General features: G+C 38.8%; 1 protein-coding gene across 1 annotated transcript in view; it reads right to left on the bottom strand.

Annotated features, from left to right (window-relative positions):
* Positions 1-1,515: 1,515 nt before the first annotated feature.
* LOC149820376 (Tetratricopeptide repeat (TPR)-like superfamily protein) overlaps positions 1,516-26,935 on the bottom strand; it is a 79,451-nt gene continuing 54,031 nt past the window's right edge. The window contains exons 5-19 of the mRNA XM_089982861.1: positions 18,206-18,417; positions 15,908-17,988; positions 8,502-8,699; positions 7,712-8,395; positions 7,098-7,324; positions 6,791-7,001; positions 5,221-5,376; positions 4,920-5,077; positions 4,639-4,831; positions 4,143-4,540; positions 3,814-3,994; positions 3,363-3,592; positions 2,603-3,272; positions 2,412-2,481; positions 1,516-2,332 (exon numbers count right to left, since the gene is read on the bottom strand). Coding sequence (XP_089838987.1) covers positions 2,106-2,332; positions 2,412-2,481; positions 2,603-3,272; positions 3,363-3,592; positions 3,814-3,994; positions 4,143-4,540; positions 4,639-4,831; positions 4,920-5,077; positions 5,221-5,376; positions 6,791-7,001; positions 7,098-7,324; positions 7,712-8,395; positions 8,502-8,699; positions 15,908-17,988; positions 18,206-18,417 — 5,896 coding nt within the window. The 3' untranslated portion in view covers positions 1,516-2,105. The remainder of the gene's footprint in view (positions 2,333-2,411; positions 2,482-2,602; positions 3,273-3,362; positions 3,593-3,813; positions 3,995-4,142; positions 4,541-4,638; positions 4,832-4,919; positions 5,078-5,220; positions 5,377-6,790; positions 7,002-7,097; positions 7,325-7,711; positions 8,396-8,501; positions 8,700-15,907; positions 17,989-18,205; positions 18,418-26,935) is intronic.

Raw genomic sequence — 26,935 nt, 5'->3', positions numbered from 1 at the left:
TGAAATGTGGCCTTGCAAGCTTGACAGGGATAGCTTGACAATACTTGCCCTGGCTGATAGCAACGCTATTCCTAGGACACCCTTAAGCAGAGCCGTACCTGTGTTTTATGGGGCCTGAGTCGGAGAGAAAAAATGGGTGCCCTAATAATAGTAGGAGTTCGGGGGCGGCGCCACAGAATTTTTCTTTAAAGAATCAAAATAACAATAAAGTTTGCATTCACATTAAACAAATATAATATTCCAAATATTTATATTATATTAAATAAAAATGTATAAAATATTTATATAAACTACCTAAACAGGCCTTAAAAATGGGCCCCTAAAATTTTTTTGGGCCCAGGGGCCCTGAGGCCCAAGCCTCATTGGCCTCTTTACAGGTCCGGCTCTGCCCTTAAGCCTCCGGGGCGACTGGGTATTTCGCAAGTTGTGGGCAGGCTTCAATGCTTCTTTCAGGGTTAGTTTTCGAGAGCAGATCAGGTGATCTGTCAAACATCTTTACCGTCCATTGCTTCATCCCACAAGAATCTCATGGTCCTTGTGAACGATGAGCAAGCCAAATCACTTTTACAAAAGTGATTTGGCAGATCATTTTATCTGCTCTCGTAGTTTTCCATGCTTTTTCAAGAGGTTGTTTAGGGATTCAATGGGGAATATAATGTGAAGGATGGTGGATGGGCTGAGAGAACCTAAAAGCCAAGCCTGCAGTGTCATGATGCCAATTGTGCACTAAGGACGTCCTTGAAAGGGTCATGACACCCTGACCATTGTGGCCTATCCATGGTTGTATGGTCGGTTGAAGAGCAGTCAGGGTAGGATAAAAGTCTAGATGACTCTTGAAACTAAACTGCATTTTTTGCAGGTGGCGACATATCTAAAGCACTTCCTTTCGAGCCAGCCTTTCAACAGTCAGGCTAGTCTATAACGACAACTTGCAGATTACAACTTTGGGAAAAACTGCGTTTAGCTAGTCTATAATGACAGACGATTACAACTTTAATGTTTCACAACAGTTTCTACAGAACATTTTTCTTGTGGACCTCAGCAGTGTTAATTTTTAAGTTTTGTAGGGAGAAATATTTAAAAAACAAGTGATTGGTTCCTACTAACTGTAGATGGTCTCAAATTTTCATTTTTTGTTACTTTCTTTTGGAATCTGATGTTACAGATGTGATCCTCATGATTTGTTTAGTAGGAATAAGCTTTTGAATAATCTGATTATGACATATAAGCAGGTTTAAGGATTCAAAAATTAATGGCTTAATAATTTTATAAATTTTAAAGCTCAATCATATTTTTTTCGTCCGAAAGAGAACAATCCAACAGTTGATCCTAACAATAGATCATGCTGAACACATCTGTGAGGTCTGATTTACCAAACATGGCTTGGAACATTAAAAATAAGTGTTGTCCACACCGTATGGATGGTTAGGAGGAACCGATTCTCACAAGTGAACTCACAATAAGAGACCAAAAAGTGGGATTCCTTAATAGTAGCAGGGCACCTGTCCAAAATGAAGTGAAACTTTCAAGCAAGCTGTGCTTATGTTACACACACACACAGCATGCAATTTATTATATACATGACAATACATTACAACAATTGTCCTGCCGGTTCTGAAGCAGCTTGGATAAATTAACTGAATTTGATAAGCACAAAATCCCTTACGAACATCTGACAAACAAGAGGCTCACACAGTCCAACAGGGAAAATTACAAGAACATGACACATGAACGCAGTATACTAAATTCGCTCTCCCATGTACAAGCTCAAGATAGGCCTGTATAGATACAACAGCAAAAATCGAAGTTTCAGTTGCATGAAGGATCCTTTATACCATGACTCACTGCCCCAAAACTGATGAAAAATGCTCTTGAAAGACAGTTTAAGAGGTATTGAAAATTTTGTTGATATCTATGTCAAACTAGAATGCTAGGCAGCATCATTGGTAGAGCCAAGTATCACGTCTTTCACCAGCACCATAATACTTGCAGATTCATCCACTATCCCAATCCATCAAACTTCGCCATAATTACTAGCAGTATGAACTACCTAAAGATGAAACATATATTCACATGTAAACTTGGCTTCAACCAATGGAAGTATTTTAGCCTTGCCCTTCCTGAACATTGTGGTCAGCATGAGCGTTGTTGCATTGGTGTAGTGTAGCAGTAGAAGACAACACTTTCTGAGCTTCACTGGAAATGGAACTTGTGAGCATGTTTACACCTTGCTTGCTATCGATTTCAGGGGAAGTGGCAGGAACCATCTTTGTTGAAGGATTATCCTCAATCTCACCATAGTCATCTTGATGGTTTCTATCTCTACCAGCAACTATAAAAAGGCTACATGTTAGGCTGCTAATAAATAAAGTGAAGAAGAAAGAGGGATGAATTGAAACCAAGAAGAATACCTGCATGAGTAGCTAGTGGACATGGTTGTGACGCAGCTACTGATGCTGTAGGGCCCTTTTTCAGCCTCATCTGGAAGAACAGGCAGTAAGTCTTTATGAACAATATTGGTATCTTAACACATTGCTAAGTTTTAGACAGAAAAATTCACGAACCAAGTACCAATAGAAAATTCTGTTGCACAGTTTTATACCTTCACATTTTCTTCACAATGCTTGACAACAGAGAGAATGCTTGAATAACGACCATGCACCAGCGTGTATGCCCATAGCAGAAGTTTACGTGGGATACTGAGATCGAGAATGTCAATACTAGGCACAGGAATATTTTCAGTTCCTGGCAATGATGAAGCCTGTGCTGATCGAGACGCTGATGTGTACAGTTTGATACCAGAGGGATATGTTCCACAGTAGCTATCACGGTAGAAGTTGTAAGCAGATCTAAGTAAAGTGGCAGCAGTTTGCATATTTTCTGCCACTGCTTGCTTTATTGGCACATTCTTAATTTTTGATAAAGCCTGGTTTCCTTTCGGTTCAAATTCTTTCTGGTGAACTGGGTCTTCAATTGATGAACTCCAAAGTTCACTCTCTTGTATATCAACATAAAGCTGCACGTTATTGTCTGAGTTATTTGCCACTTGATGAGTATGGTCTATCTGAGCTTCATCAGAAGATGGTGTGATTGAAGCCAAGCTGGAAATAATAGAGCGGCACCAAGCTATGGATGCATGCTTACAAATTCTAGCACAGTTGTTATTCGCCAACTTTGGGTTCTTGAAACGCTTTCGGATTCTTTCATTTATTACTTCAAGTGTGTCAAGCCTCATATCAATTTCCAAAGAATGTATGTATTGATGAATATAACTGCCACAAAAATGTGTTAGAATGCAAACCATTCATATAAGAGAGTTAATGTTAAACAACTAATAAAAATACTGCATTAACTTGATTCACCTGTAGAGAATACTCTCTGAAATCCCAGAGCCAGATGAAATATTCAGTTCAGGTGAACTGCTTATCTCATTCCATATGCTTCCATTTTCAATGAATACATGGAATAGCCTCTCCAGCATACCTTCAACTGTGCTGGAACAAACTGCCTCAGCTTGCTGGATGGTGGAACAGAGGGCTTGGACGTATCTTCCAAGGGCGACTGGGACTATATCTTCAAGACACAGAGAAAACTGGAGATGGGAAAACCAAGTTTAGACATGTCTGTTCTTCACATATAATTTTGTTAAGGGTCTAAGATCATAGGTGTTGCATGCATGGATACATGTGCATGAACATCTGTATTAGCTGTGCATGTGTACTTGTGCAGATAAGAGAGGTTTATTACTTTAAATATACCAGTATTAAGCAGAACTAAACAAAAGGAGGGCAGAGATATAGAGCCATTGATTACCCTTCTGTCTGTACGAAGAGATGTGTAAGCTCGCTCCAGAGTACAGAAATCCCCAGATTTTTCTAACAAATTCAGATATAGAAGTGTATATTTTCTAATGCAAGTAATGAATTTACGAGAGCTTTCAGGCAACCCAAGTTCCAAACCCTTTTTGTTGCCAACAAGTCCAGGGGTTCTTCGCCTGGAAGAAGAGAAATGAAACTGAGCTTCTATGATATCCTTAAATAAGAACAAGTATCTCATCAATACCAGCATCAACAAAATCTAGCTAATTTTCACAATCATTATTTTGAATTATAGTCATTGTCTAACAGGAAAACCAAATATACCTTGTTTTTTTCACCATGCCATCTATCTCCCACATATAAATGGTGAAAGCAGAACGAGATGACTTGAAACAAAATGAAAGTTCCTCTTTTGCTCGTTGCAGATCTCCACTATTACCCCTTCGGTAAAGCCCTTGGGCAAGCATATACCTTGCTTTGTGGAAATGTTTGAGTTCCCCTTCAACACAGACTTCAAGAGCTGATAGGCAATCAGCATATAGAGTTTCCCATGCCCCTTCTAAGTGTTGCAACTCAATTTGCCTTTTCCGTTTTTCCAGATTTTCCTGCACAGACTTATCATTTTCATCTGTAGATAACTGAGGAAGACCTGGATCGGTTTCACCTAACAGATTAAAGAAGGAATCTTTTGCTGAGTTATGAAAAGCATGTTCAGCAACAACCTGATCATAAATACTGCAGTTAGAACATATGGAAATCATGAATAATCTGTCAACAACTACGCAGCACAGGCTTTCAGCAGCATCCATAGAATGCTAACCTGAAGTGCATGTAAATCATGTTTTCCATGAGCATTTAGTAACTTCAAACGAGATGCATGTGTCCTGTATACAGCATCTACAGCAGATGGGTTAATGCTGGAGGCCTTGCTATAATACGAAAATGCCTTTTCATATGGATATTCTATCTTTTCACAAAGTTTTCCAAGGTAGAGGGCATGCGACCAGTCTGGCCTACAACAAAGAACACGTATATGCCACTTAGTATACACAATGTATTCAGAATGCACTGCACTAATTATTGAGAGTACATGAAAATTACTTTATAGCAAAAGCCTTCTCAAAGTGCTTCATTGAGTTCTTGCAAAACATGGTCCAAGTTGAATCCTTTGTTGGTAAAACAAGTCTTTGATCATAAAATGGTACAACATTCTGAAGGCTGTCGTAATACACGAGAGCTAACAATTCATGCATCTGGCCCTGAACAAACAGACAAAATCACGGCATCAAAGAGAATCAGGAAATCACAATCAGATTTGGTTCAAGTGAAAAAAATGAATATATAATATCAACAACCACATTAGATGGACTAGAAATGTGTACTCTATTATTAGAAAGATAACCTGCTGAGCTGGAGTTCTAGCTAGAGCAAGACTCATCAACAAACACCGTCGGCTCCTCATCCGGCTGATCTCTACCCTTTGAGGTAATATAGTTTGCTTTCTCCATTCTCTAACATTAATATGCTTGCTTCCATCATTCAACATTAAGTCTACTTCCTATTACAAATCAGAAGTATGTCATGTACAGAAGAAAAATGATAAAAGAATTAAATGTTTTGGCAAGCATGAGTAATCAGTCGAAATTGATTATCTCCAGTCACAGACATAAACAGAAGTAAATGGCTCTAAACCTATATCACATGGATACGGATGCAAGAGCGGGATACGATGCGGATACCCCTAGTATGATTCAATAATTTTAAAAAATTAGGACATGGAGACATGGCCATACACACATAGATGTATGTATGTATGTGTGTGTGTGTGTTGTAATGAAACACTAGGCAAAGAACAATGTCACAAAGTTATAAGAGATGCACATGCATACAAGCAAGAAGCCACTAATGGGCAAAATACAATAGGCCACAAAGTGGCAAGTGAAAAACACACAATATGAGAGAGAGAACTTAAAAATATAAATAATCTTCTTATTGAAAATGCTCTCAAAAGCATTACTTTGTAGTGAGGCAAGTCCCCTTATTTATACAAGTCTATGTGGGCCCAATTCAAAAACAAAACACACACACACACAAAAAATATAAAAACAAAAATAATAAAAATACAAGAGAAGTCCCTAATGGACATGCGTATTTACAAGAGAAAAGATAATTTTGCTCCTAGTAGGCATTACAAAAGATATATATATAGATAGATAGAGAAAGAGAGAGAGACATCCATATACTTTAACATGTGTGTGTGTGTGTGTAAAACAATAATTTTAAATCGCTACATTTAGGAACATCAAATAATGAAACTAAGTTGAAATTGAAATGTAATGTAATTAATAAAAAATATTAAAAGAAAAACAACTCAAGTGAATATGAAATAAGTAAATAAGATCATAAAAGAAAATAGATAAAGTTAATGACACAATGTTGACTGTCTGAAACTGGTTTGATTATGTCGATGAAGTGTCCTATTGTGTCGGTACAGGATATGCATGATAAGTGAAATGTCTAACACACACACCCCCCGTCTCTCTCTCTCTCTCTTTATATATATATATATGTATGTATAGAGAGAGAGAGAGAGAGAGAGAGAGAGACAAACACAGATTTCAAACCAGTTTGATCCACCAGTTGAACCTTGGCCTGGTTGTTCAGAACATGATACCAATGCAATGTAGAGTCCTATGAAGTATTTATTATCAAGAACTAACCAAGTAATGTGAAGACCACCAACTATCAAGTGAAACCTTAATACAAAGACTTGTTAAAATAATTGACTAACATGCTAAAACCTGAATTTGGAGGAATAAAGATAAAACAATGAATAACAGAGAAAGCTACATCTTCAATGTTTATTCATGCTGTCACACTTTCAGAACACCACGAGTTGCTAGAAAGTGGAAAGATACAAAATACTTCATGAGCCATTTGTCACTATGCTTTTTGGTATCGTTATATTTTACCTCATCATAAATGTTTGCAAGACGCTGCCAGCTCTCAAAGCGCAAAGGGTTATATAATAAATCATATTTGAAAAGGTTTGCATTTTGCTCAACAAACTCTTCTCCTTCCTTGGTAAGTACAAACCCAGGCCATTTATCAGTTGCATTCATATCTTCAGCTTGTGCTAGGAAGAAATACAAGTTGCTGTACACCTCCAAATATGGTTCAGAGCTGCATTTTTTTCAGCATGAAACCAAATAAACCTGTCTGGTAAAAGAGCAAGAGAACTGTTCACCATGGAACTTGGTAAAGTGTAGAATGGAATACCTTGTTATAATGTTTGCCTCGGGGCCTCGCCCACCAGGAAAAATCAGATTGATGACAGATTCAAGCATCTCACCAGATCCTGCCGCTTCGACGAGCTTATCTTCACATACATCAGGACTGTCCAAGAACTTATCTATCGAATTTTCTACCATAACTTCTTCAGGTGGTTGTGGGAAGTGTTTACGGATGGCTCTTAATACTCTTCGGAGCTTTACCAAGCCAGCTCTCTGAAATATAACAGAAAGCTAAGTATGACCTCAGTGACCAGGCTTCTTGTGAGATAAACCAGAGTTAGTAAAATAAACTAAATATTTCTTATTTTACACATTATTTTCTAGAATATCTTCTGAAATGAAAATAGGAAAAGTAGGAAAAAGTTTGGGCCTCCAAAAAAGGAAAACAGCAATACAGAAATGTGAATTATCAGGTTTTACACCAGAATTTATGACAAAAAAGTTCAATTTATCAAAGTAGCATGAGGTTCATATAGATCCCTATATACAAGTCAAATTTTAAACTTAGAAGCTGAAACAGTTCTGATCTGTTAGAATATTTTGAAGCATTTACTGCATCTTCAGAAGCAAAACTAAACAGATATAAAAGATGTTACTAACCGATGAAGCTTTTGCATATGGCAGAAGGTAGCGAAAGACATCGGCACATTGCTCTTTTGTTTGATAATCACCACGGTTGGTGTTCCTATGTACTGCTAGATCATCCTCACCAGATGATTCGCTACCCAATTTAAGATTTAAACCATATAAACAGAAAAAGCTTTGATCCAAAGCATTATCAATTCCTAACTCCACCTTTTGATTTTCAACTTCAACAGAATGCTTTTCACAATCAGAAGTAATATTTTTCATGTTTTGGACTTTCAAGTGCTGAGACTGTGACTTTCTATCAAACCTATCCTTTCTGCTTTCAAAGCCCTCTTCCTCCTTATCTGGGGGTTCATGAAGCAAAGTTCTTTCTGGAATAGCTTCTTCAAAAGCATCCTTATCAAGGGAACTACTCTCATCTTTCTCCAATACACTATTTTCTGCTTCAATGCAGGAGTCTGTCTTCAAACTGGTCTCACATACTGAGATACAGTTATTGGATAAGGATTCAGCATGTTCCTTCATCTCTAATGTACTGTTTGGAAAATTGTGAGTGGACTTTAGTTTTACATCTAAGGCCAAAAGATGCTTGATAGCTAGCTTAAGAAACATCCCTTCTTCCCCTTCACTATCTTTGCCAGCACAGCAGAGCCCATATTCAGCCAGAAGCTCATGCATTGTCACAATCAAATCAACCTGTGATTTTGCACATAAGAAATAAAAAACAAACAGCAGAATCCACAAGTTTGATTAAAATCCAGGTCAGAGAGCTAACTTATTATCATGAAGACAAGAAACTCACTTGAGTCTTGACAGGGACATTGAAGGTAGCATGTTGGAGTTTACAAAAAGCAATTGCTGCATCAACAAAACACTTGCTCTCCAAATGTCCCATACCAGAAGGTTTCTGATGGAGGAATCCTTTCACAGTATTGGACATAACTATCAAGAGAAGATTCTGAATCTGTGCAATTATGCTCATTGGAATGGTTAATCCATCCTGTATGAACGAAGATTAAAGTGTTATTTATATAACAGACTAGAAGCAAGATGGAGATGAGATGGAACAAGCACAAATAAACAAATAACGATTATGTAGACAATGAAATACGTAAAAACATCAGATACTAGTCCAATGGCCAGACTGCAACAGTCAGATACACATCAAACAATGACATCTAACACACGCAAAAGCAAAGGATCAAAATTCCCTTCACTCAGAATCATAAAACATGAAATCTGTTTCTTTAGGGAGAAATAGAAATCACCATGTACAAGCTAGCTGAAACACATAAAAGCAGCAATAGTAATTCCAGAACAGTTTATGAAGATGTGGACTCCAGAATTTGGCTGCTTGCTCTCTGTTTCCCATGTAACTGCCTTACTGGTTGTGGCATGAAATATATGACGTCACATGCAGATACAACAATCTTGTCAAATATGGACAAAAGTGAAGGAAATCAATCAAGTACAATCACTAGCATATGTATTATGATTTCAGTCAGGTTTATAAATAAAATAAACAAGCAATAAGAAAGATTACAAATTTGGCATGTAGCATGTAAAACCCGTAATTTTTAAGGATTATTAATAAATAAAGAACTTATTTTTTTATCTCCAAATTAGAAATGTGTTTCTAGCTTTTCAATTTTATTTATTTATTTATTACATATTCATTTGTTCATTCAAGCCAATCAGGGTATAATTTGCATTTATAGAACTATTTTGGACTATAATAAATATATTTTTGATGGAGTTTGTAAATTATTGGAGTGTATTTGTTTGTTATTTGGATCTTGGTAATGATTTATAGGGTAATTTGCTATTTTTGACTAATCTTGTTATAATTGGCATTTTTTGAGTTTTTGGCATTTGTGATCACACACGAAGGGTTCGTTGTATTGCTTGGGTAGTGGTCTTTGCGGACTTCGAAACTCCTTGGTCTTTTGAGTTTCGATTCATTGTTCTTCACATTATTAATGTAAGATACCTTAATTGAACTTGTAGAGAGCATGTTTAGGCACTAATTGTGTCAGCATGATGTTGTTGCACTGAATATTTAAATGAATTGCAAATATAAGTTATGCTCACACACTTCACTTAGTTATGAATATTTGTTAGAAAGTGACTTTGAATATTTTAGGTTCGATAATGAACCCATACACATTAAGTGCGAATATACCCACTTAAGGGAACAACACAAGCACATTAAGTGCTAATACATAAACCCATAAAAGGGATAAATATGACTTAAAGTCATAAGTTGAATATTATTGAAGAAATAGGAAGAAGAGGGTAAAAACCCTATACAATGGAGCATAAGCTCCTCCAAGGAGTAAGAGAATTACAAGGGGAAAGCCCCTATTTATAATACAAGCAAGGAGCCACTTAGGGGGCTCCCAAAGGAGTCGTTGGGAGCCCCCAACGGTCACATTTGTGACCGTTGGGGGCTCCCCAACGACTCTTTGGGGAGCCTCCCTAGGTGGCGCAAACCACTAAAAAAGAGAGAAAAAAAATAAAAGTAAAAATTACAAACATATTCCAAATGGAATATGCGTAAAACTGTGAAATGACTAAACTACCCCTATGCCTATAAATAGAAAAATATATTATATATATAATTAGGATAATACATATGCATATATACCATATATGAATATGTATTATCCTTTATATATATAAAATATATATAAGATTACATAAGTTGAATGATACATTTTAACACCCCCCTCAAACTTTGCGTGGGGGAACGAAAAGATTGAAGAAAGCAGGAGGAAGACTCTCAAGGCTTCAAGGGCCTTCCGTACGAATGCCATTGCAAATGTCTTCCTCCAACGTCTTTAACGATGAGCACCTTCCATGATCTATCCAAGGTACTTCTTTTCCTCTTATCTTCAAGATCCTGTGGAACAACAACAAAGAAACAAGTAAAACATATCTTTGCACTTTACTCAATTGGAACATTTCTAACAAGCTTAATTGAAACCATATCGGATGACACATCCGCAAAACAATAGTGCATAAATATAACTTATGCATAGAAATTTGAAGCACATGATATGATAATTATTTTAGCATGAAAAGTAAATTTAGAAAACCAAAGTTTCAAAATCATATATCATGTTAAAGAGTGAGCGGAAGCAAATTATGCGAAAATGAATTGCAAGAATGCATAATGCATTCATAAGGTCCAACATTGGACAAACATAACCCCATAATGGGGAATAACAAAATGGTCCACTAAGGGACACCACAATAAGCCTACGAAGAGGCATAAGCTATATATGCTTTATTGAATGAGGGCCTAAAAGGTCATAATGAGCATATGCATGTACTATCATGAAATGAATTAATCACTTAAAGAAAATCATTAATGAACATGCTTTAGTCAAAATGAACATGGATGCAAATGTTCAAAAGCATGATGAATATGAACTTCAAGGGGCTTTAACACGCATAGATCAACAATAGAGTTTCACATCTTTAGGGAGAAGATCTATGTCAAACAAATGTCATATATAAGAAGCATGATTTGACTAAATATATTAAAGCATCCACCCAAGATTCAAAAATGAATATCATTTGAGACAAAAGACTCATTTTGCATATCAAATACAAAAGATGTCGAAAAACTGTAAGCAGTTCGTATATAGCTTAAATACTAAAATATCAATTTGATTTAAAAACATATCATAGATATGATTCACTTGTATTTAAAAACACAAGTTATGAATGAAATTTTGCAATTTTCAATAGTAGTTCATCCACTACAAACAACTACCTCATTAGTCCTTCAAAACCCGTAAATCAAGTGTATAAGCTACTAGATCAAGAATATAAATAAAATGCCATTAAAGGCCAAATGACACACACTAAGGTGTGTAAAAATACCTCTTGTCTACATATAATAATACTTGAAATGAGTGCATCAACGACAAGAACAAGAGAATACACGCCAACATGGACAAAAAACATCTCTTGTCTACGTAAAAATACACTCAAGATCAAGTATGTTCAGCTACTAGAACAAGAGTATTAAGCCAACCATGGGCTAAAAACACAATACATCTCTTGTCTACATAAAATGACACTTGAATTGAGTGAAAGAAGCCAACCATAGGCATACAACTCAGCGACTAGAACAAGAACACAAATGCCAACATGGACTAAAGATCACACACCATGGTGTGAATCAATGTGCCTTGTCTACATAACGGAATGGGTGAATACACGGTGCCAAAATTGTTTGGGATGGATGCAGTTGTAGAAAATGATGGAACTGGGGTGGTATTTGACACCTCCAGTTCCACATTTCACCTCCCACCTAGATGATGTGGTAGTTGCTAAATTCTACACCAGTGCCTACTCTGACGACCTTCCCAATGCTCTTCCAGTATTAATTTCAGCTTTCCAGCTGCACAAGTGGAAATGGTAATCCCCATCTGAACCGTTCCACTTATCCCAAACAACCATGTGGATTTGCTAAAACCACAAATTTTGAGAATTCCCTGTAAAACCCGGATAAAAAACTTGGATTTGGGTCGGATCCGGATCCGGACCCGACCCAGACCCAACGGAGGCACCGCCTCCCTCGCGCCTTCTAAAGACAGCGAGGCAGGGGAGGGGTTTCAAATAGAAACCCCCTTTCCCCTCTCGCTCTCTTGTCTCTCTCTCCCCCAGACCCCCCCTCTCCTCGCGTCTGCCTAGTAGCGGCCACCGGTGACCCCTTTCCTCCGGCGAGCTTCTTCCGACAACCCCCAGGTACGCTCCCCTCCTTCTTCTCTTTTTCCTTCCGTCTCTCTCTCCCTCACTTCTCCGTTTGCGCAGGGAGGGGCTGAGCCACCTCCCTGTCTCCCTAAATCGCAAGGGAGGGGCAAAGCCCCCGCCTTGCTGCCCTAAATCGCAAGGGAAGGGCAGAGCTTCCTCCCTACAATGTGTTTTGCGAGGGAGGGTCCCAGCCCCCTCCCGATGCCTCTGTTTGCAAAAGAGGGGTCGAGCCCCTCCCTGGGTGCCGTATTTGGTGGGGGAGGGGTCGGTCCCCCTCCCTGCGTCTCCTTTTGGCAGGGGAGGGGTTGAGCCCTCCCTGTGCTCCCTGTTACGGCAGGGGGGGTCGAGCCCATCCTGCTCCCTTTTTTCTGGCAGAGGAGGGGTCGAGCACCCCTCCCTGCACCGTCGTTGTTCAGGGGAGGGGTCGAGCCCCCTCCCTACTCCCTCTTTGCTGGCGTCAGGCAGGGGCTTCGCCCCATGCCTGTTTGCGTGTTCGATAGGCAGGGGCCAAGCCCCTGCCTCTTTGCGTATTCGGTAGGCAGGGGCGAAGCCTCCTGCCTCCCCCTTTTTGATCGACGGGCAAGGGCCTCGCCCCTGCCTCCTTGCTCCTTCGGCAGGCAGGGGTGAAGCCCCCTGTCTCCCTTGTTTTTTGTTAGGCAGGGACTTTACCCTTGCCTCTTTTCCACCTTGTCAGGCAGGGGCACAACCCTTGCCTACTCTCATTTTCAGAAGCCAGGGGCGCAACTCTTGCCTCTGTCCGATTTTTTGAAAGGCAGGGGCGCAACCCCTGCCTCTGCCTGAACCATCGACAAGCAAGGGTGCAGCCCCCTACCTCCCCGTTGTTTGTTGACAACAAGTCAACAGGGGCTCGCTGCTCCTGACCCTGCTTTTTTCGCGTTCAGTAGGTTTGCAGGGGCACAATGCCCCTGCCTTTGCTTCTTTCACGTCAGGACAACATCAAAGCCCCTGTCATCTCTACCTTTCTGATTGAGATAGCATGTTAGCGTCTTGCTTTTGCAGCTCGTACGATGGATCTCGCTCGCGCCCCGCGACCCGAGCCGTCAATCGCTTACACCCGCAGACATCAACAAGCTCACAACTCCCCAAGGTAGAGAAAGATTGCACGGAGGACTTGGACAATTGAATTGAGTTCAATTAACTAAAAAGGACAATTAAATAAATATATATGAATATATATATATATATATATATATTTATACGAGTACGCATTTAACTCAAAAACGTGGTTTCGTGATCCTTGTCCTTTACTTTCTATCATGTCTTTCCTTTGTCGTCGCGCTTTGCGCCCAAGGCTTTGCGCCCAAGGCTTTGCGTTTGCACTCCTGCTTACAGTCTTTCATTTGGCATCAAGCTTTGCGCCCAGGCTCTTGCTTTTGCAAATGTTTCGTTACTACCTTGTCATTGCAGATGACGCTCAGGTTTTCGCTCATCGCATGTGCTTTAAAGGCATCCTCGTGGAGGATGCAAGGGGCATTTACCACTCTCCCTCTTGCGACAAGAGTTGAGTCGAGAGCTTAACGATACATCATCGTCTAAAGAGGGATCCTTAGTAGGGATCCTGGCTTTTCAAGTGAGCAGTCCTGCAAACTAGACTTGAGAATTTAGGAAGCTGCGTAAAAGCATCAAAGACTGCCCAAATCGAAGTATTTGGAAGGATGTGATTGACTGGTTTTGTTCGTCTATCTGACATATCTCGGGTAACCCCGAATTGGGGCTTGAGCGAACTTCTTAGCGGGGGGGTCTGTTGAGAAACCTGTATCCCGTCTATCGAAATCGGTATCGAGTCATGCGAGGCATGTAGATACCACGATAGCGGATGAGATTTTAGAAAATCGCATGCCAAATGTTGGTACAAGTTGTTGGTTTTTTAAAAGATAAAGAATGTCAAAAGTAAAGTTTGAGAAACATTATATCTTTGTGAAACACTTTTGTTGAGGCTCCTATTGAGGAACTATACCCCTTTTATCCTAGAGTACTTGTAGTCGTGCACTACACGCTAGTATTGCGATGATCGGATGAGACGGTCGTGCGACCTCGAACAGTGCTAAATGCACAATGCTGTAAACACATAAAAATGGGATCGCCTCCACAGGTAAGATGCTCATTTGGTCAAAAGACCAGAGCATATAGAATGAGTCGTCAGTTAATTTACCCCTGACGCACTTATTCGCTTCTTGTAGTCTGTCAAGGGAGAGGACAAAGCGGTATACACTCCAATGGACATGTTAATAACCACCACACGGGCAAAGATTCAGCCTCCCCAGTCATTGGAGTTAGGGAAATGGACTATCAGACATTATCCTAGGTGGTAGATCCCATGGACTTCTACAGAAGTTGGATGAATCTGTTGCCAAGTACCTACCTTTGGGGAATCCTCTCTCGGCTAAAGTCGTCCCCTTAGAAGCAGACTCAACTAGCTATTCGGGTTATTGAAAATACATAGAATAACAGACGCCCGAACTAGTCTCAGTTGTTTCTACGATTTATCTACGCGTACCCGCAGGCCAGTAATATCGAAACATAAAGTCGGTTCACATTGGTTGATGGGTCATGAGACTTGCTTGTTGCGTGGTAGTTCATAGCTTATGATCAAATGAATCGTCATGTTGTGTTTTAACAGTTGCACTGCTTACCTGCTTTGAACTGCTTAATTGTTTTAAACTGCTTGTCTGTTAACTGCATATCTGCTTTAAACTGCTTAGCATGCTGAATTAAATGCTCTTAATTCAGTTTCCTGTAATCTCTCTTGTACACCTACTAGTTTTTCGCGAAACTAACCCATCTATGGGTACAGGTGATGATTAGATACACCATGGGCGATGGCAAGATGACTTCAAGATTTCCTTTTCCTACTCTTAGCTCGCGTTCTGAATGTTTTGGGGTTTTGTCACGAATTTTCCTTTGGATATCCAAATTTTGTACTATTTGAAAACTTCTTTAAATGAAAGTGGTTTTTCCAAGTGTTTTGCAAGTATCATGTGTAGTGAGTTTTGATTCTTTTAGATAACGTGCCCAAAGTTGTCAGCTCGCCTTTCTGAATTTAACAAAAGAATAGTCTTCCGCTGATTTCATAAACAAACTCTGAAAGGAAAGAGATTTTTCTAGTCTCTTGCATGTTTTCTAAAAGGTTCACAAGTTTGAAATTTTGAGGCGTTACATTCCCTAACTGCATCCTTAGCTACCACCAACTGACAGTTTCCAAACAAGGCATAAAAATAAATAAAGCCTCTAAATGTAAGCCAACATATTTTCCTGCATTGTAACTTGCCAAATCCAGGATGAAGAAGAATTATATATTTAAATTTTTAAGATCTTCGTAAAATTTGATATACCAATAATACATCAGTAATGACATAATAGCATAATGATGCATGACAACAAAAGAAACAAATTTCCTGAAAGGATGCAGGAAAAACTTACAAATTTTCCATTTTCATCAATTGAATCTCCAAAGCATGATGCACATCGGGATATTTCCTTTACTTCCTTAGCAACCATGCCTTTCCAATATTTACTTTTCTTTTCTGAAGCTTCTGATTCCAAAGTGAGGGAACACAAATTTGTAATTGGCTTCTTGCGATGGCCGGCATTTGGCAAAAGCAATTCTGTCATCTTAGCAGCAGTAGTAAGTATTTGCAGTTTACGCGAATGACAGTTCAAGTAGTCATCTGTCTTTAGCACATTTTCCTTTTCATATGATGAGATCAGAAAATCTAAGGCAGATAATTCAACTGATGACAGCCCCTTTTGTTCATTGTAAGCATCAAACAAGATGTCAAGGTAAATATCTTTACTGCAGAGCACAAGAGGAGAAAGTGCCCCCACGCAGTCTCTGTACATACCATTAGCAATCATTTCACCACTTTTACTCAATAAATCCTCCATTTTTATCAAATTTATTTCATACAGAATTCTTTTGAGAGAGAGATATCTAACAACCCTGCAGTGAGGCAGTGGGACAATGCTAGAGGGATTAACCACATCTGTTACATTGATAAAGAAGGATAATGCAATGTTAAACTCTTCATATGCTTTATCCATGTTATCAGAGCAGGCTGACAGCCTACCACTTAACCAGTGGAAACGAACCCAAAAGGAACATCTAAAAGGTAAGATAGAATGGTTTGTGTCAAGTTGCTCACACAGGGAGTCATCCGCTTGTAAGAACTTCTGGTCTTCCGAACTATTATTTAGAAGTGTTCTTTGATCCTGCTCTGTGCAGTTTAAGATTGTGGTACATTGCTTGGAACCATTGATATCTAAATCATACCTAAACCCCCAATCATGGTCAAATGAACATGAATTCAAGGGATCGGTGATATCCAAAGTAACAACTTCAATTACTTTACAAAGATGATATGAAGCCTCAGAGAAGAATTCTAAACGTTGGGATTCAACTGCAGAATGTGATCCAATATCATAATACAGCTCAGCCAAGAAAAGACTGGAATAAGGAGTTCTATCCTGAGTCCAGCTTCTAGTTAACTTTTCCAGCTCCAGTAATCTTATGACGTTTTCATGATAAGGCAGGCCTTTGCTTGCAAGCCTTTCCAGGAGAAGGTGCCCCACATGACAAGCACCGTAATTAGTTGATACCTCCGTTACAAACCTATTGACATCACTGTCTTCCATACCTAATGTAGGAAAATCAGAATCTGTAACAGAATATCTTCCAGTAGAGATAGTTTCCGCACCCCTTCCATCAACAATAAATGGTTCTAGCAATTGAACTAGACCTTCTGCTTGATCCTTGGTACTCGTGTATTCTGACTCCTCTTTCTCTGGTTTGCGATTTCTGAGTCTTTCTAGGCGAGTACTTCGTCTTTCATGTGGGTGCTCTTCATCAATGGCAGCTTCCTTGTCCTTTAGACCACTTACCTTGTCAGATCCATAATCACTGAGAGACAGATTATCAAAAGCTGAGACTCTTCCCAATGCTTTCCCAGAACCGGCTTCAGCATCAAGAACTGGTTCTGAACTAGAAGGTAGAAGGAACCTTAGTTTTGCACCTGAATACTTCTCCAGTTCTGTAGCAGAACACTCTTCTAACATTATAGGTCTGGCATCTGTACTTCTGAAAAACCTAGCATCACAACTGAACTTCTCATTAACTTGATCATCTTTATTACATGTACCACCTGTATCAGAACTCCCTCCAACACCTGGAGCTAAAATTCTAATGATTGCCTCCATAAGGCTGATCCAAGATGCTTCAGACAAATGCACTTCCAAGTTACTGTTATGCCTTTTGCGTGTGCAATCATCATCATCAACAGACACCCTTCTCCTTTTCAGAAATTTCAGTCTGACATGCTTAGGCTCCAGTTTGTCTATACCACGTGGAGTAAATGGGACAGATTCTGCTTCCTCCAAGACATTTTTCACCTGCAAAGCACGAGAATGCGATGGCCAATGGCGTAATATCAACTCAGCAACAGAAAGACAAGAAACCTCGTCTCTGATGGCAATAAGTACTTCCAAGAGTTTTTCCATACAGTTCCCTGCATAAGCAAAAAGTATAGAGAAAGTAACCTTGAGGACATAATAATGTAATGTAGTTAGGCAAACATCATCACATCTAACCCTCGGAAAGTTTCAACAAAGTGGAACTCTTAAAGAATATCACAAAACAAAGGTATTACCATTGTTCAGTAAAATTACCAACTATAATTCGTAAACTGCACAGAATAATAAAAAACACATCCATAGGCTACATACAGTTGTTAGGGCTGCAAAGAAGGCCTTGCTCAAATGCCCATCTTGAGATACTCAGCAAATCCATGCTGCACGACAGAGTTCCCAACTTATTCCAGACAACTGAGTCCTTCCCATCAATTTCCACAGCTTCTAAATAGCATTGTATAGCACTCTCATAATGGGCAGAACCTTGCTGAAGGAAAACAGTAGCTAAATTTTTTAAAGCTAAGAACCTGCAGAAAGAGAAGCATTTCAAATTCCAGCATTTAACAACAGCTGGATGATAAATGCCCAAATACATATCATCCTTCAACAAAAACAGCTGTATTTTACAAAAGTAACAAAATATAACATGAAAGAAAGAATTTCTCCAAACACAAAGAAATAGAAACAAGTTAGAACATCCTCACTTTAGAAAAACTAAAATTTCCAAAGTTGAATTAAATAACCATATAGATTTATGCTGATATATACATAAATATACAATACATATATACCGCATATTGTAATGAAACTCACGGAAATACAATAGAAAACCCATTAAGGGAAAACAAGTAACAATAAAGAGTAAACAATTATGTCACATTAGACACGGCTAAATGGACCACGTACCCGGGTCGACACAGCCCGAGTTATCATTAAGTCAAGTCATGGAGGCTCTTCAACCCCTCTTCAAAGGATCCATTTCCGGTGCCGCAATTTCATCTTCTTCTCATCCCGGTAAGATTTCTTGGCTTTTAGATTCGGCTGCCTCTTTTCATATGACTCCCAATATTTTAGCATTTTCCAAATACACAAAAAAATTTACCTGCTTTTGTTTCAACTGCAAATGGCACTTCTCTTGTATCAAATGTGTTGGAAATTTTGAAAATCAAGATTTTTTTTATTCCTAAAGTTAGATTTATACCAAAATTAAATTTAAATTTGCTTTCATTCTCTCAACTGTTGAACCATAGATGTGATGTTAAGTTCTCATCAAATAAATGTTGGGTACAGGATCGCCGGTCTGAAAAGTTGATTGGGGAAGACTCTAGAAAAGGAGATCTCTACTACATGGAGTTTCTACAAATTCCAAAAGATTCTTTTTGTAATATTTTCCAATATAAAGATATAAATGCTTGGCATAAAAGACTCGGGCATTGTAATATCATCAAGCTTTCCTATTTACATTTTTTTAAAGATCTTTATAAAAGTGACTTCACTTGTAATGATTGTATTCTTGAAAAAATGAGAAGTTTGCCTTTTGAACAAATCTATGTTCACAACCAAACCATTTGAACTTGTGTATTCGGATGTATGGGGACCGGCACCCGTCATATCTAAGGGAGGATTTGCATATTATATTATTGTTGTTGATGATTATTCTAGATATTATTGGATATATTTTCTCAAGCATAAACATGAGGTTTTTACATCATTTAAGACATATCATATGTTGATTAAAAATCAATTTAATCGTAGCTTAAAAATTCTTAGAACTGGTTCCAGAGGTAAATATCTTTCAAATGAATTTAAAAATTATCTTGAAAACAATGGAATTGTCCATAAAAAATCTTGTCCCAAAACACCTCAACAAAATAGTCTAGCAGACAGAAAACATAAGCATATTATTGTAACCACTAGAACTTTGCTTATTTCTCAAAACATTCCTAAAAGATTTTGGGTCGAGGCGGCTTTTGCATCCGTTTATCTTATAAATCATGTAACGCTCCAAAATTTCAACTTGTGATTTCAAAAACATTGATGAAAAACCTTTCAAGATAAGATTTTTTACTTTTAAAATCGACAACGGAAGCAATTTAGAAAGGAGCACAAGTTACCAAATTCTGGGTACGTTAGCAGTAAAATCATCATTACTTATTAAACAACTACTCAAGAGAAGTGAGGAAACAAAACAATAGATGATTAATAAAATCTGCAGTTTATTACAAAATAAGTATTTTCCCACTATCCAATAATCTAAAGAAAAACTCAAAACTCAGAGCCCAGACGCCAGCAGAAAGAAGGAAAATCTTGAGCCATGATGCATCGCGCCATCGGCCGCCTGTGAAGTCCTACTCATCACCTGTCCATGAAATGGGTTAGTTTCATAACAAACTAGTAAGTGCACGAATAGACAATGTAAAATAAAATAAAGCAGGACATTCATGAGATAAGCAATTTATTACATTAAAAGCAACAGGTACAATATATGCAACATATGCAAAGATCTATTGTCTTGAAACAGATACACCAACAACATTTCAAGTAGTACAAATCTCAATTATCTACAACTATCATGAAAGAGATATTCTTTAAGTTCTGATATTAACTGGCCGGTGGGTACGCACAGAAGCGAAACGTAGAAACAGCCAAGACCGATCCGGGGGTTTATTGTGTCAAGTATTTTTCATTAACCCGGATGGCTGACTGAGTCCGCTCCTAAGGGGACGGTTAGTGACCAAGAGAGTAAATCCCCAAAAGCATTTGTGGCCCATGGATGCATCCAACTTCTGCAGAAGTACCTGTGAGTTACCACCTAGGATAATTTATGGTAAATCCCAATTCCCCTAACTCCAATGACTGGGGAAACCGAGTCTTTTGCCCGTGGGGTGGTTGTTAATAACCTGTCCATCAGAGTTTTTGTACCATCCATCTTCTCCCTTGATGAACCGTGAAGGTCGAATGAGTACGACGGGTGTTTCTTAACCGTCGCCCCATTCTACATGCTTTGGTCTGTTAGACCCACCCGAGCATCTTGCTTATGAAGACGAGTTTGTTAGAATCCCCTCTGGTACCTGTATTGAGAAAAGAGAGACAGAACAGAAGAAGAAGAAAAGTGGGTTGCGGCTGTCACGATTTCAACAACTGAAATCGTGACCTAAACTTTGTATTAATACATTTAAAAGAACAATGGATCCAGGTCTGGTGCAATGTCCAGACCCGAAAGAGATAAGTTTATCTGTACATGAACCTCCTTAAACCTGTACATGGCCCGGGTCCTAATATCTAGACTGTACATACAATAGACTCGGGTCGGGTCCTACCAGAATACACTTTTTCACCCCCCCTCAAGTTGATCATAGTTTTGGACCATGAACAACTTGCCTTTAAGCATCCAAAAACGATCCTTGGTCAAGCCTTTTGTAAATATATCTGCAACTTGTCTTTCAGTATTAACAAACTCAGGCTCGATCTCTTTTTCTTCAACTTTTTGTCTTACAACGTGTTGGTCGATCTCAATATGCTTAGCACGGTTGTGATGTAATGGATTGAATGACATGTTGAGAGCACTTTGATTGTCACATAGCAAGATAGAGTGTGAGATCTTTTCTCCCAGTTTGGTTAGTAGATGCCTGATCCACGTGGCTTCGGCAGTAGCGGCAGCCATGGTTCTATACTCAGCCTCAGTGCTTGACCTAGCGACAACCTTTTGTTTTCTACTACTCAAAGAGACTAAATTTCTTCCAATAAAGACACAATATCCTGATGTAGATCTTCGTTCATCAGGATCCCCTACCCAGTCTGCATCACAATATATAGTAAGTTCGTGTTCTCCCTTGTCATACGATTGTGGTGAATATATCAATCCATCCCCAATGGTCCCTTTCAGATATCTAAGAATCCTCTTAACTGCTTCTATATGTCCAGTACATGGTGCATGCATAAACTGAGACACTTAATTGACCGAATAAACAATATCAGGACGAGTGAATGTCAGATACTGTAACATCCTTATTAGACTGCGATACCTGGTGGGATCCTCACACAGATCTCCATCATGAGTGCTAAGTTTTTGGTGAAGCACACTTGGAATTCCTAGAGGCTTGCAGTCTTTCATACTTGCCTTGCTGAGAGAACATCTACTGTATACTTGTGTTGAGTGAGCATCAAGCCATGAGTCTGGTTGTCAACTTCTACACCAAGAAAATAGCGCAGGACACCAAGGTCTTCCATTTTGAACCTCTGACCTAATAAGTCTTTTACTTCTTTGATGTGAGCTTCAGAGTTTCCTGTGATGACAATATCGTCAACATAGATTAATAGCAGAGTGGTTACATTCTGACTTCTAAAAACAAATAATGAGTGATCCAGAAGAGAATGCGAAAATCCATGTTTTTGAATCTCAAGCGAGAAGTTGTCAAACCAAGAACGAGATGCTTGTTTTAGACCATAGATAGCTCTCTTTAGCCTGCACACATGGGTTTTACAATTTTGTTCTTGATATCCAGGAGGTTGTTCCATATAGACTTCGTCCTTCAAATCTCCATACAGGAATGCATTTTTCACATCGAGCTGACTCGGCTTTCATTCATGTTCAACAGCCAAGGAAAGAATAATTCAAATTGTTCCCATTCTCACCACCGGACTAAAGGTCTCATCATAGTCTTGTCCTGCTTCTTGGGTGAACCCTTTTGCCACCAGTCTTGCCTTGTATCGTTCAATTGTTCCATCTGGTTTATACTTTATTTTGTAGACCCATTTGCATCTGACAACATGTTTGTCAGGTGGTCTGGGAACAACTTCCTAGGTTCCACATTTGTGTAAGGCCTGCATTTCATCATTCATGGCTTCTACCCATTTGGTAGAAATGGCTACCTGATAGTACATAATGGGTTCATCTTCCTTATTAAGGGCAGTTAAAAAGAGCTGAAAATCCAAGAAGTTATTGTAGCTGACCCACCCATCAATAGGATGTCGTATGCGATTTGATTTTCTGACCTCAAGAGCATGGGAGGGAGTAGGATCGGCTGCTAAGGCATGATTTAGAGGGTTTGATGTTGTCGTTCTCTGTCTAAAATAGAAAATGCCCTTGTATCTGCTCGGTACTGACGATGGTACTTCTTCCTCATTCTGTGATCCCGATGTCCCAGTGTTCTCAAACATTTCTTCTTCTTGTTGCATACAATCTGGAGGACAGACTTCATTGGAACTAGCAAAAAGTTCTGAATTCAACCAAGGATAGTAAACTTCAGTTGTGTTAGAGAACATATCCGTTGTGCCGACTTTGTGATCAAAATTTTGCTCATCGAAGACAACATTCCTTGAGATTCTGATGCGCCTGTTGGTTGGATCATAACACCTATATCCTTTGTAGTCGTCTGCGTATCCCACAAATCTACACTTTTGAGCCTTGTCCTGAAACTTGTTTCTCAGGGACTGGTCAATGTGCACATAACAAACACTTCCGAAGACACGCAAATCATGATAACTGGGGTGAGCTCCAAAAAGACAATAATAAGGAGATTTATTTTCCAGAACAACCATAGGCAGTCTATTTATCACATGTACGGCAAAATGGAAGGCTTTTGTCCATAGATTGATGAGAAGGTTACTGTCATGAAGCATACTCATAGCACTTTCAACGATATGCCTATGTTTTCGCTCAGCAATCCCATTTTGTTGAGGGGTATGTGGACAGGACACCCTTCTTCGTATTCCGTTATTTTGAAGAAAAGAAATGAAGTCACTAGATGAGAACTCCCCACCTCTGTCACATTGAAAAAATTGAATGGACTTAGAGAATTGATTTCTTACTAAGGAAAGAAAGTTTTGAAACAAAGAGAAAACTTCCGACTTATTTTTTATGAAATATATCCAGGTGCATCGAGAATAGCTATCAACAAAGATTAGGTAGTATCTGCTCCCAGATTCAGAGATAACCGAGGCGGGCCCCATATATCAAAACAAATTATTTCAAAAGGTTTCAAAGCTCTCTTATTAATGGAATAAAAAGGCAATACATGACTTTTGTATAAAAGACAACTGGAACACTTCTGACTTTTATCATCCCCATTGAGACTTTCTTTTGGAGAGAGAAAGAGAAAAGAAAGGCGAGAAGAGAGAGGAACTCTTTTGCGGGGTCTCACTTGACCTTAATTGTGAAAATATTTAGAAAATTACTCGCCTCCATTTTGAAATATTTGCGGAAAAATCGGGAGACAGGATTCGCTCGTCGGTACGAGGTTCGACCGTTCCTGACGCCTTTACCAGGGGTAATCGAACCAAAGATCGAATTTATGCCTTTTTGCTTTGCTAAAAGATTATCTAAGAATTTATTCTAAGTCCAAATGCACAAAGAATCATGCTTGTGCAATGCAAGGATGTATGCTCTTTTTTTAAAAAAATGATTTGAAAATCTTCAAGTGTTTCTGAGATGAATTTGATAATAGAGTGAAGAAATGACTTTTGAATGGTTGAATCTTAACTTAGAACTTGAGATAGATCAAGAGAGATATTTTGAAGTTTTAAGTATTTGAAAATAATCAGAGTTTTGGAAAAATAAGTCTGGACTTTGAAAGGAATGATTTTAAAGTTGAGATAAAAAGAAAAGAAAGGAAGTTTCAAAGTCATAATTGGACTTTGAATTAGAATTTTGAACTTGGATGAATGTTTGAAATGGAATTGAATTCTAGTTTTGAAGTTTGAAATCAGAATGAGATTTGAGAAATCCAAATAGAATTGAAAAACGGAATTGGTTTTTGGAATTTTGAGAATCAAGATAAACTTGGATTTTGAAATCTGGAATGAAAATGGAATTGGATTTGAAAGTTGGAATTGGGAATAGAATTTGATTTGAAATCTAGAATTCAAGATGGAATTTGAATCCAAAGTCTGGATCCTAAATAGAATTGAGATCCAAGATGAAATTGAATTCTGGATTTAGAATCCTAAATGGGAATTGGATTTGAAATCTGAGATCCAATGACGGAATTCGGATCTGAAGTCTGAGATCCAAGATGGAATTGGATTCTAGATCCTAAAAATGAGAAACAGGATGGTGGGATCCATCGCCAGTGACAATCTTGCTTTTGCCAAAATAATGAATAGGATTAGAAAGTTTACCTGCATCATTTGTCACGTGAGTTGCTGCCCTTGAGTCAACAAACCAGATGCCTTGATCATTCTGCTTCAACTTCAATTCTGATAAGGCGGATATTAGCAGATCTTTAATCTCTCCACTATCTCTGATATTGATGGACTTTCTTTTGATTTCTGTCTGTGGAGCCTTTCCTTTATTTTCTGGATTGTGCCAACAATTCGCCTAGATATGCCCCCTTTTGTTACAAAGGAAACAAGTGGGGATGGGTCTTTGTCCCTGGGCATGAGTCAACATATTTGGAGTGGGAAGCAAACCACGTCCTCCGTGTCCACTTCGCCATTGCCTCCCTCGTCCTCGTCCTCAACCATAGGTCACTCCTGTGGCAAAAACTTCTTGGGAATTTGTATGAACATGAGTTTCTTCAGAAAAACCTTTCAGAGTCATTTCATACTGAATTAATTTAGCTCGTAACTCATCAAAGGTAGGAAGGGCAAGCAGACACAATAGTGAAGTGACGATCATATTGTAGTCAGATCCCAATCCACTCAGAGTTTGTTGTACCATATCACTGTCATTTACCTCACATCCTATAACTACAAGCTGGTTTGTGATGGTCTTCATCTTGTTCAGATATTCCATGATGGTTATGGAATCTTTTCTCAACAACTGAAATTCCCTCTTGAGAAAAACCATCCTCGCCTGTGAAACCTGTGAGTATGTCTGAACCAATCTCTCCTGGAGTTGGATAGCAACAAGGACCTCTGGAGACAAGGTAGAAGTGATGTATGCAACTAATGATTGATCTTTTCTTTCCCAGTTGAGGTATTCTGCATTCTTGACATACACAATTGAACTCGCCCCTTTATCATCTTTGTCTTCTCTCGTAACAAATTCTGGCGGGACTAGAGTGGTTCCATCCAAGTGACCTAAGAGACCTTGGCTCCTTATAAAAGGGATGATTTGTCTTTTCCAAATCAAGAAGTTTGAGGTATTCAACTTTTCAGAAACGAGTTGATTGAGAAAGCTTGAAGAAAGACTCAATTAAAAAGAATAAGAATCCATGGAGAGAGAAATTTTAACAAGAGTGTTCACAGAGTTTTCACAGAGTTTTCAGTCTTCCCCACCCCTTTTTCTTTTTGAAGCCTTAAAGCTGGAGGTCACAGACTGTCACATTTAGAAGGGAATCAGAACTGAGCTTTCCCTTACACTCTTGCAAGGTTTGGGATTAACGTGCTGAAAATCCTTTTTACACGTTGAACTAAGTATTGATAGGCAAAAAAGAAGTTCCAACTGTGACAGCAACTTGGAAGAAAAGTGAGAATAAGAGAAAAAAAAAAGTCAAACACAGACTTAGCATTTCAGATTTGATGCAATCTCACACACATATGTGAATATTTCGGTTCAAGTGAGAAAATAAGAATATGCAGAGGTGGAGTATTTTAGACGAAGAAGGTGGGTCGGTTTTGGGGATTCATGTGAAACTAGGGATTCACGTGAATGCAGAAGGTGAAGTGATTCAGATCTGGACAGTATATAAAGGAAAACCAACACAGTAGAGATAAACATCGAGGAGAACTTGATATCCAGATCTGATGGTAGAGTTGCGTCAGATCTGGATACGCAGAGTAGATGCGAAGAGAAAATTGGGCAAAAGGGACAGATTTGGTGCACCAGATCAAACAATGTCTGGAAAAAAAATCGCAGTTCACATGGGTCATTACTGTGTTTCACGTGAATCGATTTCAGCGATTCACGTGAAACAAAGTTACCCCTTTTTGCACAATGCTTACGTGAACAGGATTCACGTAAAACCCAGACTCACGTGAATGCAGGCCCACATGGGACGGGAATACACCAAAAAATTAGAAAAGAAATGGAGGAATGAGAGATAGACGGAAGAAGAAAAAAAATGAAGAAGATGAAGACCTCAAACCTCTGGCCGTTGCACC

This window comes from Nuphar pumila, chromosome 12 (genome assembly GCF_984573655.1).
Source record: "Nuphar pumila chromosome 12, dmNupPumi1.hap1.1, whole genome shotgun sequence".
Taxonomy (NCBI): Eukaryota; Viridiplantae; Streptophyta; class Magnoliopsida; order Nymphaeales; family Nymphaeaceae; genus Nuphar; species Nuphar pumila.
Note: the sequence above shows the minus strand (reverse complement) of the source record. Positions and strands in the feature narration are given on the sequence as shown.